The following is an 18455-nucleotide window of genomic DNA, read 5'->3' as shown; positions in this document are numbered from 1 at the left end:
ACCTGGTGCTGGACCGCGTGCGCAAGCTGGCGGACGCGTGCACGGGCCTGCAGGGCTTCATGGTGTTCAACGCCGTGGGCGGCGGCACCGGCTCCGGACTGGGCTCGCTGCTGCTGGAGCGCCTGTCGGTGGACTACGGCCGCAAGAGCAAGCTGGGCTTCACGATCTACCCGTCGCCGCTGGTGTCGTCGGCCGTGGTGGAGCCGTACAACTCGGTGCTGTCGACGCACGCGCTGCTGGAGCATACGGACGTGGCCATCATGCTGGACAACGAGGCCATCTACGACATCTGCCGCCGCTCGCTGGACATTGAGCGCCCGACGTACACGAACCTGAACCGCCTGATCGCGCAGGTGATCTCGTCGCTGACGACGTCGCTGCGCTTCGACGGCTCGCTGAACGTGGACATCACCGAGTTCCAGACGAACCTGGTGCCGTACCCGCGCATCCACTTCATGCTGAGCTCGTACGCGCCCGTGATCTCGGCCGAAAAGGCGTACCACGAGCAGCTGTCGGTGGCCGAGATCACCAACAGCGCGTTCGAGCCGACGTCGATGATGGCCAAGTGCGACCCGCGCCACGGCAAGTACATGGCGACGTGCCTCATGTACCGCGGCGACGTGGTGCCGAAGGACGTGAACGCGGCCGTGGCGACGATCAAGACGAAGCGCACGATCCAGTTCGTGGACTGGTGCCCGACGGGCTTCAAGTGCGGCATCAACTACCAGCCGCCGTCGGTGGTGCCGGGCGGCGACCTGGCCCGTGTGCAGCGCGCCGTGGCCATGATCTCGAACACGAGCGCGATCGCGGAGGTGTTCTCGCGCATCGACCACAAGTTCGACCTGATGTACGCGAAGCGCGCGTTCGTGCACTGGTTCGTGGGCGAGGGCATGGAGGAGGGCGAGTTCTCGGAGGCTCGCGAGGACCTGGCCGCGCTCGAGAAGGACTACGAGGAGGTGTCGGCTGAGACCGCCGAGGGCGAGGGCGAGGACGAGGAGTTCGGCGAGGAGTACTAGATTAAGCGTAAGGTATTGACGACAATCGATCGCTAATATATTGGCGTAGCTGGATGAACGCTGGTCGATTGCCATTATATTGACATAGCTGGATGTACACTGCCATCTCGTAACAGCCAGACAGGTTTCCACTTCAACTAGAGCTCTGTCTTGTGATTGGCAGCTTTAATCCTTCAGAGCAGCATATCATTGGTCGAAAATGTTTGATCATCAACGCTATAGAAGTGCAGCGGCTGAGTGGCGGCGGGATGTCATTCGGCATTGACACGAGTGCGATGCCGGCGGAACCGGAGCACGAAGACGCCGCACGTGTCGATGCCGGCGGTGCAATCGCCAGTCGATTGGTGAAGAAGGTCAAGATCTCTTCGGATGTGGCGGACGGCGACAGTAGCCCGCGTGCTCGTCTGGAGCACCCGCTGGGCGTGAAGCCCATTGGCAACTACTTCGAGGACGCGGTGAACGGCATCGTGGAGTGCCGTGCGTCGGGTCTGGGTCGCCTTGCAATGCTGGAGGACAGCCAGCTGCTGTCACTGCTAAACTACTTCTCGGCCACGGACCTGGCCAAGCTGGCGGCCTGCAGCCGCGCCGGCTACGTGTACGGCACGCACGACGAGCTGTGGCGAGTGCTGGTGCTCGAAGAGATGCACGGAAACTTCGAGCCGAAGCCAACGTGGAAAGCCACGTATCTGAAGACCAAGTACGGAGACAAGACGAAGGTCGGGGAGCCTATTCGGGTGCAGGGCGTGTACTCCGACCTGTTGTTCCAGTCGTTCTACTGCGCGGTAGCACCGATTGAAGACGCGTGGCTAGCGGTGGAGAACATCGAACGTCGCAGCGCCAAGGACATGACGGTTGCCGATTTTAAGAGGGATTTTGAAGGACCCAATGTGCCTGTGATTATTACGGACGCTATCGACGACTGGGCCGCGATGGACAAGTGGACAGATGAGTACTTGGGCGAAGTCTGCAAGGGCAAGACGTTTTACACCGGTGGGTTCCAGTTCGCTATGGATAAATATTTCAAGTATTCGCGCACTTTGCTGGACGATCAGCCGCTGTTCGTGTTCGACAAGGAGTTTGCTGCGAAGGTGCCCCAGCTGGCTGCGGACTACACTGTGCCTGAGTACTTCCAGGAGGACTACTTCTCTCTTCTTGGGGAAGACAAACGACCGGACTATCGCTGGCTCATCATCGGCCCCAAGAAGTCAGGCTCCAGCTTCCACATCGACCCGAACGCTACGAACGCCTGGAACGGCGTGATCCGTGGCTCCAAGAAGTGGATCATGTTCCCTCCTGGCCAAGTGCCTCCTGGAATCCACCCCAGCGAGGACGGCAGCGAGGTCTCCTCGCCCGTGTCGCTCATGGAGTGGTTTGTTACCTTCTACAAACAAGTGCAGAAACTACCATCTCACCTGAAGCCGCTGGAGGGCATCTGCCGCGAAGGCGAGACCATGTTCGTGCCCCACGGCTGGTGGCACACGGTGCTCAACCTCGACGAGTGCATCGCTATGACTCAGAACTTCGTGAGCTCCGGCAACGTGAAGAGCGTGCTGGAGTTCCTGACGGAGAAGCCGGAGCAGGTTTCCGGCTGCCCGATAGAGCAGCGCCCCAAGCTCGGCGGCATGTTCCGTGACGTGATGGCCAAGAACGCTCCGGAGCTGTACGCCAAGGTGGACAAGGAGCTGAAGGAGGATTACGAACGCAAGCACCGGAAAACCAAGTGGGAGATGCTTATTTCCGGAGAGGACTCGTCTCCGGCTTCCTCCAGTGACCCTGCAGCAGCAACCAGCAGCGGCAGCGCCAGCACCTTCGGCTTCGGCTTCAACTTTGACTAAAAAGGGCAACAAACGGTTGCAAATGCACTATTTTCGATAAAAGCTTACAATATTTTTGAGATTTAGTCCCGGTCTTTTCATTGGTTGAAAACAAAATGCAAGTCAGCGCATTGAAAGACGTGCGCCATAGTCAACGCTAGTGCACCGCGACGCTAGAAGCTCGTTCGCGCGGCGCCTCCATTGCGGCCTTACAGCCCCATCCAGAGTGAGTGAAGCCTCTATAGACATAGTGGAGGCAACAGACAACGACCATGGCGTCCGCCGACTGCCTGGACGCGTGGGACGACTGCTTTAACTTCTTCAATGGCAAGAGTCCGTACCACACGACGAGACACACGAAGCTGTCGTACTTCACGAGGAACCAGCGCGTCGGCTGGAAGCTCACGTGCGCGCTAGCAATGTACGCACCGCTAATTATGCATTTGCCTCAAGAAATAATGTCCCTGGGGTGATTCTGTTGACCTAATTCTCTTGGTTTGATTTGCCAGATTTATCTGCTGCGTCTTCTTCCAGAGTTTGTTGCTGGCGTGGGAGGGGTTCTTCGCTGATGGCCGCGAGAAAATACCGCCGCTGATGTTGTTTGGACCGATGTCGGCGTTATATTCGGTGATCGCGATGTGGGTAAGGAACAGGGATTATCGACCAGTATGCCTGTTTATTATCTTGACTTTTGACGGTTTGTGCTGTGTCTGCGGTGATCCAGATTGCGGCTGTTCACTTGTACCAACCGACGTTTAATGGACCTCGCATTCTGCTGCACTATCGACGACCGTCCGCATGCTCCTGGGAGATCCTTGACTGGGTGTTCTTCGAGGGCTCTACTACCTCTACCGTCGTGTCGTTCGTTTTCTTCTGGTACGTTGATACCTGAATGCTGTTAGTGTCATGATGTCTGCACCAGACACTAACGTCTCTATTCTCTTTCACGGCTATTGCCAGGGTGGTGACGATGCCGTACTCGGACATCTCGCTGCCGGGGCTGCACGTGTTCGGCGCAGTGGTGCAGCTCGTGATCGTGGGCGTGGACTTCTACTTCACGGCGCCGCTGTTCAAGGCCAACCACGTGTTCTTGGTGCTCATGTGGCCGGTCTTCTGGATCTTCATCCAGTACCTGTGGGTCATCAGCAGCCACCAGCCGACCAACGACCTGTTCAACTTCCACTCGACGGCGTCGCCCGTGTCCACGTTCATGCTCTTCCTCGGAACGGTGATCGTGTTCTACGTATTGCTCTGGCTCTCCCGGCACCTGCAGCGCTCCTCCGACAAGGCTGCAGAGGCTGTCGCTGACACGGGCGGCATGGACTCGGACGAAAGCTCGAGCTGCCTCACTCCGACGTGCGAGGACCCCAGGACGGCCCCGTTCGAGCTGGTCGTCGAGTCGTCCGTGGACAACCGGTCGCCCTACGACTCCAAAGCCTTCAGCGACGACTTCCATCCGAAACGATGAGGAGGAGCCATGCAGTCCGATATGAATGTATCCATTACTACAGAGAAGTTGAGATGCTGTTCACCACGTTGCCATCATTCCCGGGGTAGTCGCGAAAAAATGACGTGCGTACTTAGCGAAGGGACGAAATTGTACCGCGTTTGCGGTACCGCGCTCAACGTTCCCGCGCTAAGTACGAGCAAATAAATAAGGACTTCCCGACAGTTTTCAAGCGGCGGCCGGCTGACCAGGCACGGCCACTTGCGTCATCTCCCTCGGAGGCTCTGCGTGCGTCGTGCGGCTGCGGGGCGATGGCCAACGGAATGGTGCGCGAGGTGGACCGCGCGATCGGCGCGCTGTCCACGCTGGTGCTGGGCGTGGGGCTGCTCGTGGTAGGGGCGGACGCGATCTTGAGCTGCTGGATATTCTCGAGCATGTTGTCAATTTATTTATTTATTTTATTATTATTTGTGTTATTCTGTAGCTGCGGGAGCTGTACCGAGGCTTGCGCGACAACCAGGGCAAGTGGGAGCGCTGCGACCTGGATGGCGGTGGCAAGGACGTCTACTTCCAGTGCGTGTGGGGCGGCATTTGGTTGAGCGATTAGCGATTGACAGGGCTGACGACTGGCGGTTGGATGGTTGGCGCCTTTTCTTTCTCTCTCTCGTGACGTCGCAGGAAGAAGTATGGTATGCCCAAGTTGCCGCTGTTCCAGCACCGAGGAGGCTGCGACTGCGGATCGCTACGGTGCGGATTGGGTTTTCGGTGGTCAACAGGCGGTTGAAGAGCAAGATACTTATTGGCGACTGAATGAATGCGGACAGGTTTATGGTGCTCGCGCCCAAGCGCGTGGAGGCGTTCGATGACAGCAACACGTTCTCGTGCAAGAAGGGCAGGTTCCCGTTCCTGGTGGGTGAAGGAGAGTTAGAGATTCGACCGGCGGAAGGAGAGGAAGCTGACGGAAGATGCAATTGGTGGTGGTGGTTGCTGCGAGTAGATTGTCCCGACGTCCTGCTTCGAGATGATGGAGACGTCGGACGTGTCGCTGTACGAGTCGCAGTCCACGTCATGCCAGCACGTCTTCTGCGCCAAATGCGGTAGGTTCTGCTTCGTCAACAGTAGGACGGTTGTTCTGCAGCTTCAAGAATTGGGTGTGGAAACTGATCTGGGCTTGTGTTACTGCTGGTGATGGCTACAGGTATTCACATCTTCCAGTTCGACCACACGCAGCCAGACTGCGTCGCAGTCAACGTGTACTGCGTGGAGGACGAGAACTTCGAGGACATGAAGGTGGGAGTCGAGCTGTGTGCAGTGGCTGCTTGGCCTGCCTTTTTGTAGTTTGGATACGGCTGACTCAATTTGATGTTGTCCTGCACTTATCTGGCCATACAGATCGTATTTATTCCGCGGGTCTCGCGGCCGCTGTTCGGCCGGGCTAACCGACTGCCGTTGCCGTCGGAGCAGCCTTACCGACGTCCGCTGCAGTCACAGGCATTCGATACCGTCCGAGAAGACAGCGAAGAGTCGACAATGTACGCGGCGGTGCCTGGATTCGGTGTACTTTGATATGTGAAGCTGATGCTGACTCATTTACGCTTGCGATTGAAGTGCGTTCCAGAAGCAGCTGATGATGTGGGCGCGGATGGACAACCACGAGAAGTACCGGGAACCGCCCTCGGAGGACACGCAGTCCTCTACCAGCTCTACAAGCCACAACGGACGCTTCTCGGTGCGTGGGTTCGTTCATTCACAGCTATCTGACTGGCAGCAAAGTTAACGTCTCTGTGTTGATCTCGTAGTTTGCGTCGGAAGACTCGACGACCGTGACAAAAGATCAGTTGGAGTTCTACCTAAAGGTGCGTAGTGTACGCAAAGCTCTTGTGTGCGAGTGAGACCAACTGACAGTGCATTTATGTTGCAGCGTCACTTGGATGACCCTCCGCAGGAAGAGTTCCGCGTGTAGTTGAAGTCCAATATTCCTTCCCAGCCGACTCTTGCTGCTGATGACAACAGCGTGCAAGGAAGGTCTCGATATTTCCTGGTGTCGCCAGGTGCTAGTTCCCCTCCCTCCTTCCGTCCTCTGCCGACGCTGCGCTTGAAGCAGTGCCAGCAAGCGGGTTTTGCAGTTAGTTTGCGAGCATTTAGGTCTCAAAAAAGTCAAATGTAAAAAATAGTACAGCCAAAACTGACTCACCCTCAATAATTTCCCGGCCATCCTTAATAAGGAGTCGAACGAGGGGCTACAATTTCGACGTCAGTTTGGCAATTGGCGGGCGAACATGACGCGGGACAAGAAGCACCTGCAGCCCAACTACTACGAGGTGCTGGGCGTGGAGCGCTCGGCGTCCACGGACGACATTAAGGCCGCCTACCGCAAGCTCGGTGCGTCCCCAACGTCACCCTTAATAACCGCCCTCTTCCTCACCCCACTAATTAAAACGCAGTGCTGGAACACCACCCGGATCGCTACCACGCCAAGTCCAGGGGCTCCGCTAGACGAAAGGATGGCAAGGTACAGTGATATCTAAAGTATTGCAGTTACTATTGCAATAGGGTGGCTAATTCTCAGCTTGTGGCTGCGCTTAGGATGCCGAGATTCTGCGGATTAATGCTGCCTACGACCTGCTGAGCGACAGTTCGGCCCGTGTCAAGTACGACCTCGAGATGTTCGGGGTCTCCGCCGCCCCCGACCACAACGACCGGGTGGTGGTGGGCGCCGGCAACTACAAGCCCATGAGCTCCGAGGACGTGCACGAGATGTTCGGCGGACTGAACGAGTACGAGCGCTTCACGACGGCGCAGTACCACCGACAGCGCTCGCACATCGCGCCCGCGGCCATCGGCAGGAGAGCCACCAACCTCGCGGAGAGGAAGCAGTTCCGTGCTGCCAAGTCCAAGCTGCCCACGCAGGGCGCGACCATGGCGTGGCTCGCGTTCCCTGTGATGCTGGTGGCGCTTTGGGGCGTCAACTTGAGCAACATCAAGAACCAGTCGAAGAAGCGCTGATTTCATTATACGAACGAAAGGGGGAGGAAGATAATAGAGCGATTGAAGACTCTGGAGTAAGTTCCGTGGTTTGTGTGAACACTGCACAATTTGTAGATGATACCCCGCATCAGACGTCATATTTGCCTCCACTGGTTGAGCAAGGCAAGTTGATGGAGGACTGTATCGACAGTTTTCTATTAATCCTTGAGCAACCAGGACAAGTACGGGTAAACAGCATGCAGCTACCAAGAGAATCGTCATTAGTGGTGATGATGAAATCTTCTTTAGGATTTTACAATTTAATGGCTTTCATAGTACAGTAGTCCAAATAAAATCTCTTCAACTACATATTTGCCTCCACTGGGCGGCAGAGCCCTTATGCCAACCACTTTGTGCATTTGCAGGACAGCACACTTGCGTTACAGTAGTTGTCCGGTGTAATCCAGCAAAGCGTTATCACATTTTGTTTATGCGTGCAAGTTTATGGCCACTGCTCCCTGGCTAATCAGAGCTCTGAGTCACTTTTCGATTTTCTCTTTCGGCCAAGCATGATCCGCGGCAAGCATCTCCGGCCCAACTACTACGACATACTGGGCGTGGACCGCTCAGCGTCCAGAGACGACATCAAGGCTGCCTACCGCAAACTCGGTGCGACTGGAACATGAAGACAGTATTTTTTTTCTTGGAGGCTGACAGTATTGATCTCGTAGTTCAGGAGCACCACCCAGACCGACAGCGCTCCAGGCCCAGAGCTCTATCACGACGAAGCATGGGAGAGGTATGTTCCTATAGTTGCTCTGTCTGAGCAAGTTTGATTGACTATTTCACACTTAGGATGCAGTGATTCTCCGCATCAACGCTGCCTATGACACGCTGTGCAACGACAACGCTCGAATCAAGTACGACATGGACATGTTTGGCGTGTCTGCAGCTCCGGGTCATAATGACCGTGTGATGGTGGGCGCTGGACACTACAAGCCGATAAGCTCGGAAGACGTGCACGAGATGTTTGGAGGGCTCAACGAGTACGAGCGATTCACGACGGCTCAGTATCATCGCCAGCGCTCGCACATCGCGCCTGCAGCTATTGGGCGACGCGCTACCAACTTCGCCGAGCGGAAGCAGTTCCGTGCCGCTAGCGTGAAGCTCCCGACACAGTCCGCTACCATGGCGTGGCTCGCGTTTCCTGTGGCACAGGTGGCCCTCTGGGGTCTCAACCTGAAAAGCAATCGCAATCAATCCAAGAAGTGCTGACGGAATAAACACTCTGCAACGAAGGGGACAGTAGAGTGGCAGCACCACTTTGTCTTCTCTTATGGTGATATCGCTGGTGCAGAACCATGGGCGATGCGTCTTACTTACGCTTCCGCGAGGTCGGCGGACAGATCCATCATGCGCCGTTGCAAAGCTGCGATCTCCTCACTCAGCTCATTGGAATCCAGCGCGTAATTCTCGTCTGGTAAAAGTCAGCACAACAATACATATCAACGTTCTGCACTTTGCAATTAAGACGATCAAACAGGACTCACCATAGCGTAGCACTTGCCGCTCTTGTGCCGTGAGGCCTCTTCCGTAGAGAATGACCTCGAGCTTTTGTAGATGTCGTTTCAGACCCGCTAGATCTCGAGTGAAGCCTTCCATCTCCATTGCTCGTCGCTTATCCAAACTTTGGTATCGACTTCTCAGCTTTGTCAACCGCACCTGCAGATCCTGGATTCGTTTCGTGCATGCTTCCTGCATGGCTGCATATTGCTCCTTCAAAATGTGCAGATCCCGCTCTCGAGAGAGGGCCTGGTTCCTGAACTCGAGCACGGTCTGGTTGCCTTCTTCGCGAACAACTTCCCGAAGAGCTTGAGTCTCCTCGCGCACCTTCTCCGTCATCTTGATCTTCTCTGTCACCAGAGTTTCGCACTTTTGCTTCACCTGGAAGATCTCCTCGTGTGCAAGGCGCTCAGTCTCCTGAGACTTGTGTCGCAATACCAAGTAATCCTTGGTGGTTTGTGTTAAAACTCGCTTTGTCTTCTCCACTTGCTGCTCCAACAGACTGCTTTTCTCCTCAAGTTGCTGCTGATTCAGCAACATTGTAGCCTTCTCCTGCGCAAACCCATCCAGCAGAGCCTAAGGCAACAATGCAAGCAATCAGTTTGAGATGGCCAATTCGCCCACTGCATCGCTTCACAATCCCTACCTGAATACGCGTCTCGGTCAGTTCCTGGTGCGACTCGAGCTGCTTCTGCAGGTTCTCGATGGTCTTCGTCAGCGCCGCCGTCTGCTCATTGGGCATGTACACGGTCCGCAACACCTTACTAGGCAGAATGCCCTGATTAATGTTCTTGAGACTCGGTGCATTCCCTCTCACTACAAAAGACGACTGTTGCTGCTTCTTCTTCTTCCTCCTCTCCTGCATATCTTCCGAGCCAATGTGCATCGTAGACGGGTACGGGTACGTCGTAGGTGTCGGTGCTCGTCCGGAAGGGTACGTCGTCCTTGTTCCAGGTCGACAGTCTCTGAAGAACGTCACCTGCTCTGTAATGGGCTGCGTGAGCGCCAGTAAGTGCTGAATCTTCTGTCGGTCGTCCTGCTCCTGGAGCTTCAGCGTCTTGTTCTCCGCCTGGAGGTCGATTAGCTCTGCTTTCACCTGGAATAAGGCGGCATTTGCTTTCTTTAAAGACTCTTCCAAGTCTGCAATCTGTCATAAAGTAGCCATAATTCCGTCAGCAAACCATTCCAAGCTGCCAAAGTCTCAAATAACAATTCCCACCTCCTCATCCTTAGTTCTAAGCTCCCATTTGAGACGGTGAGCCTCCTCCTTGGACACCTATAGCAACGATGGTATAATATTTAGTTAGATTAACCTTTATTTCAATTAGACCATGGAATTACCCATGCGCACCTCGATTTGTGCCAAGTGCGCCAGCGTTTGCTCCCGTTCGGCGTGGAATTGCTCGCACCGCTGGCGGTAGAACGCGAGCAGCTCCGTTGCATTTTTGCCGCCCTGCTCTTCCAGCCTCTGCTCGTCCACGGAGCTGTGGCTGTGCACGGAGAAGCCATGCCGAGGAGACCCGAAGGACAGCAACGCCTCCTCCTGGGTCATGGCGTTGGCGGTTGGAATTTGTGTTTCGGGACCAAAACTGATAAAACGACGGAGCAAATTATAGTCCCGGGGCTCAATTAGCAAAACATAGTTTTCGGAAAATAAAAAAAAAGTTTCCGATACTTTCGGAAGATTGCTTTCGTTTTTTTTTCATGTTACCGGAATGCCGCTTGCCTAACCGGTAGGTATATATTCTCGCTGCAGAGCAACCCGTGTGAAGTAAGTTGGCTCCCTTCGAGCTAAGACAGAGATCCGATTCGGTGTCACCCAGCACACACCCCGCCGCGAACATCTGCGCCAGCATGTCAACAACAAGCGCGACGTTCGCATCAAGAAGGAAATTGCAAACGCTCTGCGAATACGGCATTACTAAAGTTGAGAAATGGTTCGAAACGGGGTGGCTGAATCTGACAGGGCAGCTTAACGATTGCAGGTTGGCCACCAGCCTCACGTGCAAGTTCCTGCCAGGAGTGGTACCATCCGAACGACGTGGTCAGACCTGCAAGCGAACGCTTGTCATGGCGAGAGCAACTCGCTCAAAGCCAAGCCGTTAGCTCAAAGCTAGCGGAGCGGAGCAGGATGGGGCCCGAACGCAGCGCAAGTTACTCGGCCCCGCCGCAATCGACAAACCGACTCTCGTTTAGCTAAGCGGAGCGGTATCGGTGCAACTTCAAATGCTATTGATCAGCCCCGACCGGGCCAAGAAGACCCACGGCCTGATGACGGCGGTCGCAGGGAGAAGTATCTTGGCCAGAGCAAATTGGTTGAGGCTCGACCGGTCATGGCATCATATGCAGTGAGGCAAAGCAGATCGATCGGTGCCCCACGTGCAGGAACAACTCGATCGTGACCGTATCATAAACTTCTTAGGCGTTCCGCTCGAGCGCAAACGCAAAGCGTCCTCCGCGTGCGACAACGAAAGCGACACTTTGCGTCCTCCTTTCCTCTTTCCTTTCGGTTGGGCCCCGCTGCGCTGTCGGTGGGGCCTTCCAACACAACGCACGACGTCCTTCAGCGCCAAAGCAGCCCGTTACCGTTCGCCCAGCTGGCGGCGACAAGCGCCATGCTGTGCATCGAGTCTCTGCACCAGCAAGTCCTGTCCAAAAGAGCGGGCGCTTGCATACAGTACAAACATGCTGAGTGGCGACTGCCCTAAACGCGACACGAGACCTCCCCACGGTGGATTCTGCACACCGTGCGCTCACTCCTCAATCGGCAGGCGTCGACGCACAGGCAGAGCCCTCGCTGTCGTTTATCCCGACAGGGATCCGTTAAGTAACACGTAGTAATATGAAGGTGCTGGCGCCCACGCACATGGCGGCGCGCGTGGCGGTGGCCGCCCTGCCGCTGCTGGCGACCGCGACGGACCCGGACGCGACCAACTCGAGCTCGGGCTCGACCATCATCTACATCGTCATCGCCGTGATCGTCGTGCTCTTCGGCATCGTGGCCTTCTTCGTGTATAAGCGCAACCAGAACCGCCGCAAGCGCAGCGACGGCCACGGGGGCTACGGCCTCCCGTCGACCACGGCCCGCACGGCTATCAGCCGCGGCACGTCACACGGCGGCAACACGGTGTTCGAGCGGCGCATGGACTCCACAGGGTACAGCAGCCACCACAGCAAGGACAAGAAGGCCTCGCACAACCACCAGCACCAACAGCAACGGGTAGAGCGCCCTCCCCAGTGGCCGGCCAACGGGGCCCCCACCTACACCCGGCAGCAGCAGCAGTCGCAGCACGAGTACCAGCCGCGCTACGACTCGCAGTACGAGAGTAGCAACGGCCTGCAGCAGTCGTTCCCGCCGCCGCCCCCGCCCGAGGTGCCGATGCTGGAGCCGCACGAGGACCACCACCACCAAGGCCCCGGCCTCTCCATGTTGGAGCTGCAGCAGAGCCAGGTGGCCATGCCTACCAGCAGCGTGGAGGGCGTGCACCGACGACAGACGGACCCGGCCGTCATCGCCCGCACGCAGGAGATGGCTGAGAAGGTCATGGCCGAGCTGGACGAGGACCCCGAGTTCGAGCAGAGCTGGATCCCGTACGAGTCGCTCTACTTCACGCGGGCCATCTCCAAGGGCGCCTTCGGAGAGGTGTGGCTGGCCCAGCTCGAGAACACGCAGGTGGCGGTCAAGAAGATCCTGGACGAGAAGAAGCACGACGTCAAGGAGATCGAGTGCTTCGGCGCCGAGATCAAGCTCATGGCGCTGCTCAAGCACCCCAAGATCGTGGGCTTCATCGGCGTCTCGTGGAGCAACACGCAGGACCTGTGCGCGGTGACGGAGTTCATGGCCAAGGGCGACCTGTACGGCTACCTGGAGCGCCGCAAGGGCAAGCTCAACTGGCCCGACCACAAGATGTGGCTGGCTGCGGACGTGGCCGAGGCGCTCGTGTACCTGCACTCGCTGTCGCCCAAGGTGATCCACCGCGACCTCAAGTCCAAGAACATCCTGCTGGACAGCAAGTACCGGGCCAAGCTGAGCGACTTCGGTATCAGCCGCAAGCGATCCGTGGAGGAGACGATGACGGCCGGTGTCGGCACCATCTACTGGACGGCGCCCGAGGTGCTCATGGGCAAGAAGTACACGGAGAAGGCCGACATCTACTCGTTCGGCATCGTCATGTCGGAGATGGACACGTGCGCCGTGCCCTACTCGGACAAGCGCGACGACTCGGGCAAGGTGCTGCAGGGCATGAAGATCATCCAGATGGTGATTCGCATGGCGCTTCGGCCGTCGTTCCGCAAGGACTGCCCCGAGCAGGTCAAGGCGCTCGCCGACCGCTGCCTGGACGCCAACCCGGACGCACGACCGGATGCGCCCGAGCTGCTCAACATCCTGCGCGACATCCAGGACGATTTGCAGCAGTAAAAGCGCTGGGAAGGGACGAAGGAGGAGATGGAGATCGAGAAGTAATCGCACGCGAAGGCAGGCACGAGCTGATGGTGCGTCGGTAGATTCGTTATGGCTAAGTGCCTGCCTGCGGGTATTTAATTGTTTGCTGATAATACACAAAGCTTGTGAAGGAAGCCTCACTCGAGCGTGGCGTATCCATCGATAACGCCGTTGACTATTTCGTCGCGAACTTTCTGCGGTGGATCAATCGTCCGTCGTATACTGTAGTTACAGTACCTGCGCCTTTGACACAGGCACGGCCGTAAGCCTGTCGTCCGATGTCGAGTCGAGGTGCGTGCGATCGTCCACTTTCGCGATGGCTTCGCTTGCAGCAGATGCTTCAACATCAGCAGCCCAAGCGCGCTGCTGGTCCTCCGGATGGCACTCAGTGTACTGTACCATCGGCGCCGCATGGTGTCGACTTTAGATTCACCACGAAGGTGTATGCTGTTCGCGTAGGTACATACCGTATATGAGATCTCCTACTTCAGAGAGATCTCCTAATTCATACCGTAGAAAACGTGCAAATCGAGCAGAATATGGCCATATTTTGCACGAAAGGGACTAAAAATGAACAAAAACTATGTACGACGCTACAACTTCAATAATCAGGGGTCTGAAGTAGGAGATCTCACATACGGTACGGTAACCTTTCCATTTCGGCGGAGCCCATCCAAAGCCGACAGCAACCGAGAGCTGCGATGCTTGCAAGGTGTCTTTGCATCCCCTCGATCCTAAGCAACATCGACACCGGTTCGCCCATCAGCGTCATGCTGAGGACGCCACGCTGGAGCTGGCCACGCTACGCAACCGCTCGCATAGAGCGGAGCGGAATCAGTCGACGACAGGCTTGACTCGAGCGGACCGGCCACACAACGCGCCAAAGCGGTTCAGCTGCATGAACACTGCGCTGCACCCTGTGGCAGGCGGCCGCCGAGGTGATCCTCTCGCCGATGGATTCTCGGCGGCGCTGTCGCCGCAGGGACCAAGGCCACAGTGGCACAGTTCTTCATCCACGCAAATTTTGTGTCATGGCTGGCCAGCGCGCTGGATGCTGCGACAGCAATGCGAGTCGCCATGGCATGCCAATGTCACGCTATTGTTGTCCGGGTGTCCGTGCTTGGAGTCGCTTTGCACTTCGCTAGTAGCGCCGTGTCTGTATTGCCTGGGGCCCTGCACCTGGTGTGTGCATGCTGGCGGCACCGTTACCACATGGCCGCGGCCAACAACCCGGCGAAGGGTGCGTGGTCGTTTTGGCGAAATTCCATCTAGCCGCCCAATCAGGCGCTGTGTCCCACTGCTTCCCATAAATATCTCCTTCCACCCGCCAATCTCAACCTCGAAACACTCCGCTCTCCCGCCGACAAAAGTAGTCAGTTCCCCCTTGGCGTCCGGAACTTTTTGTATTCGATTTCCCTATTCCTACGCGGCAAAAGCCGAGTCATTAGCGCTTCCGGCACGTCGGGCAGACGAAGTAAGCTTAGTGTGCATACCGTAGCTAGCTCCCCGGCCACCGCCTGCCCCGCTACGCCCCGACACGCCATGGGCCTCGTGGCGTTCCTCACATGCGGCGCGTGCGGTAGCCGCCGCAAGCGCGGCCACGAGAGCTTCCCGGAGACCATCACGATCCCCACGCCGGCCGCGCAGCCGCACAACGCGGCGCTGGCGCACCACCAGCCCTACGACATCCACGGCAGCACGCCGGCGGCGCGCAATACGCACGGCGAGGGCCGCAGCAGCTACGGCCACGAGGGACGGCGCGACCGGCGGCCGTCCAACCCGCAGCCGCGGGCCTCCAGCGCGCAGAACAGAGCCTCCAGCGGCCAGCAGCGGCCGCGCGGCAACTCGAGGCCCCAGCAGTACCAGCCGCAGCACCCGGAGCAGCGTCAGCAAGAGCGGCCGCGCCCCCAGCAGCAGCGCGCGCAACACGCGCGGCAAGACCGACCCGTGGTGCGCAATATCGAGCCCGTGGCGCCCGAAAAGGTACGCAGGAGCGGCGGGGGTGGTGGCTCGTCCGGCGGCGGCGGCGGCTCAGGCAACAACCGCGACTCGGAGATCACGGACAAGTCGCGCGAGGTGGCCAGCAAGGTGCTGGAGCAGTTCCAGGCCGACCCGACGCTCGGCCGCAGCCGCATCCCGTATTCGTCGCTGTACTTCACGCGCGTGCTGAGCAAGGGCGCGTTCGGCGAGGTGTGGCTGGCCCAGCTCGAGAACAGACAGGTGGCCGTCAAGCGCATCCTGAACGAGAAGAAGAACGACGAGAAGGAGATCGAGTGCTTCGGCGCCGAGATTAAACTCATGGCGTCCTTCTCGCACCCCAAGATCGTCGAGTTCGTCGGCGTATCGTGGAGCTCCATGCAGGACGTGTGCGCCGTGACCGAGTACATGGCCAAGGGCGACCTCTACGGCTTCCTCAAGCGCCGACAGGGCCAGCTCAACTGGCGCGACCACAAAATCTTTTTGGCCGAAGACGTGGCAGACGCGCTCGGATACTTGCACGGCTTGTCGCCCAAGGTGATCCACCGCGACCTCAAGTCGAAGAATATTCTGTTGGACGACGCGTTCCGCGCCAAGCTCAGTGACTTTGGTATCAGTCGCGAACGATCGGTGGAGGATACCATGACGGCGGGCGTGGGCACAATATACTGGACGGCCCCTGAAGTGCTCATGGGCAAGAAGTACACGGAGAAGGCGGATATTTTCTCGTTCGGAATCGTCATGTCGGAGCTCGACACGCACGCGGTGCCGTACTCGGACAAGCGCGACAACTCGGGCAAGAAGCTGCAGGGCATGAAGATCGTGCAGATGGTTATTCGGCGAAACATGCGCCCGACGTTCTCGGAGGACTGCCCTCCGCTGGTGAAGGAGCTGGCCGACCGCTGTCTGGACTCCAATCCGGACGTGCGACCCAGCGCCACAGAGCTGCTGCGAATTATCCAGCGCATGCAAAGCATTATGTAAGTTGCCGCGACGCCCCTAGAGGTGTTCAAGTAGAAGAAAAAGAAGAAAAAGAGGACGCTCGCCGATCGGATCGAACGAGTGGCGCGTCAGGCGTTGGCGAGCAAGAGCGAGACCCGACTGGAATACGTTGCTACATGCCGAGCCTATTGGACGCATTTTTTGTTTTAATTGCGATAAACAGAGACGATTTAGTTTGCTAGAAAACTGTTGAGTTGGTGTCATGGGCTGAAGCATCATAGACACAGAATGAGGTACATCTCACCAGCACTTTGATCATCGCTTTTTTAAGACGGTAGGTTTCCTGAACACCGCACGCTGGCCAAATAGGTCCGTGATCATGCTTACCAGTCTCCCTCCAGCTGCAACGCAAGCTGTAAGGAGAACGAACCAAATTAATCCGCAGAAAGCGTAGCTCGCTGGTGATCAGGCCATGCATGCTTCCCATCTGAAAGTTCCACGTTGCCACCCCAGACCACACGCACGTGTCATTTGTACCGGCAGAGTCGTATGAATGACAAAGCAACAGCTCCTCAGCTGTCGAAACCTGACGATATTTTTCATGGGACTGACAAGTCGAGACAGTCTCAGCTTAGCTGAGGCAGGACCTGCTGGAAGTTGGCCAAGTTGAAGCGACCGGTACCCTGTTCGTAACCTCGTGTGTACCACACTTCCAAGTTACCGCCGAGGGGGTACCTTCCTGTCGGCCGGCGAGCTATTCCTGGTCTCGTGGTGATCTCCCGTGGCCGCTGCGCTATTGCCAGCTCGCATTCCGCCTCCGCTCGACCCCCCGCGACCATGGACAGCGGCGTCTGGGCCTTCTACTACCTGCAGGGCGAGGACGGCGAGGACCGCGCGCACCCGAACGCCTTCCGGCTCGCCGGCGTCTCCCCGGGCGCCGACGTGACGCTAGCCGACGTGCTGCGGAGCTTCCCGCTGCGCAACCCGGCCGCCTTCCACTTCCGCTTCCGGCTCAACAACAGCAAGGGCAACACGTTCTACTGGCTGGATGTCACGCAGCCGACGCAGAAGGTGCCGCTGGCGGGCGGCCGCGTCATCTGCAAGCTGCTGCGGCTCGAGCGGCCGCAGAAGCCCGGCCTGGTCTTCCGGCGCCGGCCCGTGCTCAAGTGGGCGAGCGGCAGCCAGCCGCCCAAGCGCCAGGGCAGCAGCAGCGCGCTGGGCGACAGCGCCAGCAGCGTGCAGTCGGCCAAGGCCGTGCAGCCCGTGGCCGAGGGCGGCAGCTTCCACCGGTCGTCGTCCTCGCCGGGTTTCGAGCAGGGCCGGCCGGCCAAGTACTCGGACCGGGCGCCGGGCAGCGGCAATGGAGACGCGCGGCATAGCAACGCGTCGAGCCGCGCGTCGTCTACGTCCGGGGAGAAGAAGTCGATGTCCAGGACGAGCTCAGGGTCCAGGCCGACGACGGCTCCAGCAGCAGCTCAGGGAGACCTGGAAGATTTCCTGTCGGGCGGCCAGCAGTCGCCCGGCGGCAATGCCACTGCCCCCGCCCCGTCACCGCCGAAGAAGGACGTGAACCTCATGAGCGACAGCGGCTGGAACGACGCTCCGGCCGCCACCGCGCAGCCTACGAACGCTAGCTCGGACTTCTTGAACTCGATGGACCCTCTCGCTGCTCGTGCCGCGCCGGCCCAGCAGGTATCACCTTCCAAGGCGGTGCAGAGAGAAGCGCCCAAGTTCGACGATGACAACGGACAGACGGTGGGCCCCGTGACGATGGCCGAGATGGAGGCGCACTCCAAGTCCACGTCGGACGGATCGAACGTGTACAACCCGAACCTGGTGGACAAGTCGACCAAGAGCGAGGATGTGCGTCGGGCCATGGAGGAGCGCGAGCGACAGGTGCAACGTGATGTGGAACGCGCTCGTGAAGAGCTGCGGAAACGTGAGGAAGCGGCCCGCAACATGTCGGCCATGAAGGATAACGCTAACGCGGTGCTGGGTCCGAGGTTGAAGGCCTGGGCGGAGGACAATGGCCGCGTCAAGAACATCCGCACGCTGCTGTCTACGATGCACCAGGTCATGTGGGAAGACTGCAAGTGGTCCGAGGTGAACATGGGCAAGCTCATCCAGCCCAACGACGTCAAGAAGCACTACCGCAAGGCCATGATCGTCGTGCATCCCGACAAGGCCGGCGGACGGAACGCCGAGCAGATTCTCATCGCGGAGCGCGTCTTCGCAGCACTGAACACTGCGTGGGAAGACTTCCAGAAGACCAATCCATGCTAGAA

At 58.0% G+C, this 18455-nt stretch overlaps 10 protein-coding genes across 10 annotated transcripts; 9 read left to right on the top strand and 1 right to left on the bottom strand.

The window, feature by feature from the left end:
- Positions 1-59: 59 nt before the first annotated feature.
- On the top strand, positions 60-1016 carry PHYSODRAFT_340566 (hypothetical protein; the record flags this gene model as incomplete). The annotated part of the gene is made up of 1 exon (XM_009538751.1): positions 60-1016. The coding sequence occupies one exon, from the start codon at positions 60-62 to the stop codon at positions 1014-1016; it is 957 nt and encodes a 318-aa protein (XP_009537046.1).
- A 275-nt stretch (positions 1017-1291) lies between these two features.
- On the top strand, positions 1292-2851 carry PHYSODRAFT_528617 (hypothetical protein; the record flags this gene model as incomplete). The annotated part of the gene is made up of 1 exon (XM_009538750.1): positions 1292-2851. The coding sequence occupies one exon, from the start codon at positions 1292-1294 to the stop codon at positions 2849-2851; it is 1560 nt and encodes a 519-aa protein (XP_009537045.1).
- Positions 2852-3102: 251 nt separating this feature from the next.
- On the top strand, positions 3103-4298 carry PHYSODRAFT_528677 (hypothetical protein; the record flags this gene model as incomplete). The annotated part of the gene is made up of 2 exons (XM_009538749.1): positions 3103-3251; positions 3791-4298. The coding sequence occupies 2 exons, from the start codon at positions 3103-3105 to the stop codon at positions 4296-4298; spliced, it is 657 nt and encodes a 218-aa protein (XP_009537044.1).
- Positions 4299-4519: 221 nt separating this feature from the next.
- PHYSODRAFT_356032 (hypothetical protein) lies at positions 4520-6477 on the top strand. The gene is made up of 10 exons (XM_009538748.1): positions 4520-4669; positions 4762-4850; positions 4956-5024; positions 5102-5186; positions 5275-5374; positions 5476-5567; positions 5670-5809; positions 5886-6006; positions 6077-6133; positions 6199-6477. The coding sequence occupies exons 1-10, from the start codon at positions 4589-4591 to the stop codon at positions 6238-6240; spliced, it is 876 nt and encodes a 291-aa protein (XP_009537043.1). The 5' UTR covers positions 4520-4588; the 3' UTR covers positions 6241-6477.
- Positions 6478-6556: 79 nt separating this feature from the next.
- PHYSODRAFT_529308 (hypothetical protein) lies at positions 6557-7283 on the top strand (the record flags this gene model as incomplete). The annotated part of the gene is made up of 3 exons (XM_009538747.1): positions 6557-6659; positions 6722-6789; positions 6864-7283. 3 exons carry the CDS (start codon positions 6557-6559, stop codon positions 7281-7283), a joined length of 591 nt encoding a protein of 196 aa, XP_009537042.1.
- Positions 7284-7813: 530 nt separating this feature from the next.
- On the top strand, positions 7814-8519 carry PHYSODRAFT_306646 (hypothetical protein; the record flags this gene model as incomplete). The annotated part of the gene is made up of 3 exons (XM_009538746.1): positions 7814-7913; positions 7976-8043; positions 8100-8519. The coding sequence occupies 3 exons, from the start codon at positions 7814-7816 to the stop codon at positions 8517-8519; spliced, it is 588 nt and encodes a 195-aa protein (XP_009537041.1).
- A 104-nt stretch (positions 8520-8623) lies between these two features.
- Positions 8624-10359, bottom strand: PHYSODRAFT_529186 (hypothetical protein; the record flags this gene model as incomplete). Its single annotated transcript, XM_009538745.1, has 4 exons — positions 8624-8683; positions 8967-9383; positions 9454-9954; positions 10159-10359. 4 exons carry the CDS (start codon positions 10357-10359, stop codon positions 8624-8626), a joined length of 1179 nt encoding a protein of 392 aa, XP_009537040.1.
- A 1314-nt stretch (positions 10360-11673) lies between these two features.
- On the top strand, positions 11674-13227 carry PHYSODRAFT_529022 (hypothetical protein; the record flags this gene model as incomplete). The annotated part of the gene is made up of 1 exon (XM_009538744.1): positions 11674-13227. The coding sequence occupies one exon, from the start codon at positions 11674-11676 to the stop codon at positions 13225-13227; it is 1554 nt and encodes a 517-aa protein (XP_009537039.1).
- Positions 13228-14706: 1479 nt separating this feature from the next.
- PHYSODRAFT_565433 (hypothetical protein) lies at positions 14707-16212 on the top strand (the record flags this gene model as incomplete). Its single annotated transcript, XM_009538743.1, has 1 exon — positions 14707-16212. Exon 1 carries the CDS (start codon positions 14794-14796, stop codon positions 16210-16212), a length of 1419 nt encoding a protein of 472 aa, XP_009537038.1. The 5' UTR covers positions 14707-14793.
- A 795-nt stretch (positions 16213-17007) lies between these two features.
- On the top strand, positions 17008-18453 carry PHYSODRAFT_565430 (hypothetical protein; the record flags this gene model as incomplete). Its single annotated transcript, XM_009538742.1, has 1 exon — positions 17008-18453. One exon carries the CDS (start codon positions 17008-17010, stop codon positions 18451-18453), a length of 1446 nt encoding a protein of 481 aa, XP_009537037.1.
- Positions 18454-18455: the final 2 nt, after the last annotated feature.

The sequence above is a fragment of the Phytophthora sojae genome (assembly GCF_000149755.1).
Source record: "Phytophthora sojae unplaced genomic scaffold PHYSOscaffold_12, whole genome shotgun sequence".
Taxonomy (NCBI): Eukaryota; Oomycota; class Peronosporomycetes; order Peronosporales; family Peronosporaceae; genus Phytophthora; species Phytophthora sojae.
Note: the sequence above shows the minus strand (reverse complement) of the source record. Positions and strands in the feature narration are given on the sequence as shown.

What these genes read in the sequence shown, in the direction of transcription:
- PHYSODRAFT_356032 (XM_009538748.1), top strand. Translation starts at nt 4,589, where the DNA reads ATGGCCAACGGAATGGTGCGCGAGGTGGACCGCGCGATCGGCGCGCTG. An exon ending in AGGGCAGGTTCCCGTTCCTG is followed by an intron (nt 5,187 to 5,274) that starts GTGGGTGAAGGA and finishes TGCTGCGAGTAG; the next exon opens with ATTGTCCCGACGTCCTGCTT. An exon ending in AGTTGGAGTTCTACCTAAAG is followed by an intron (nt 6,134 to 6,198) that starts GTGCGTAGTGTA and finishes TTTATGTTGCAG; the next exon opens with CGTCACTTGGATGACCCTCC.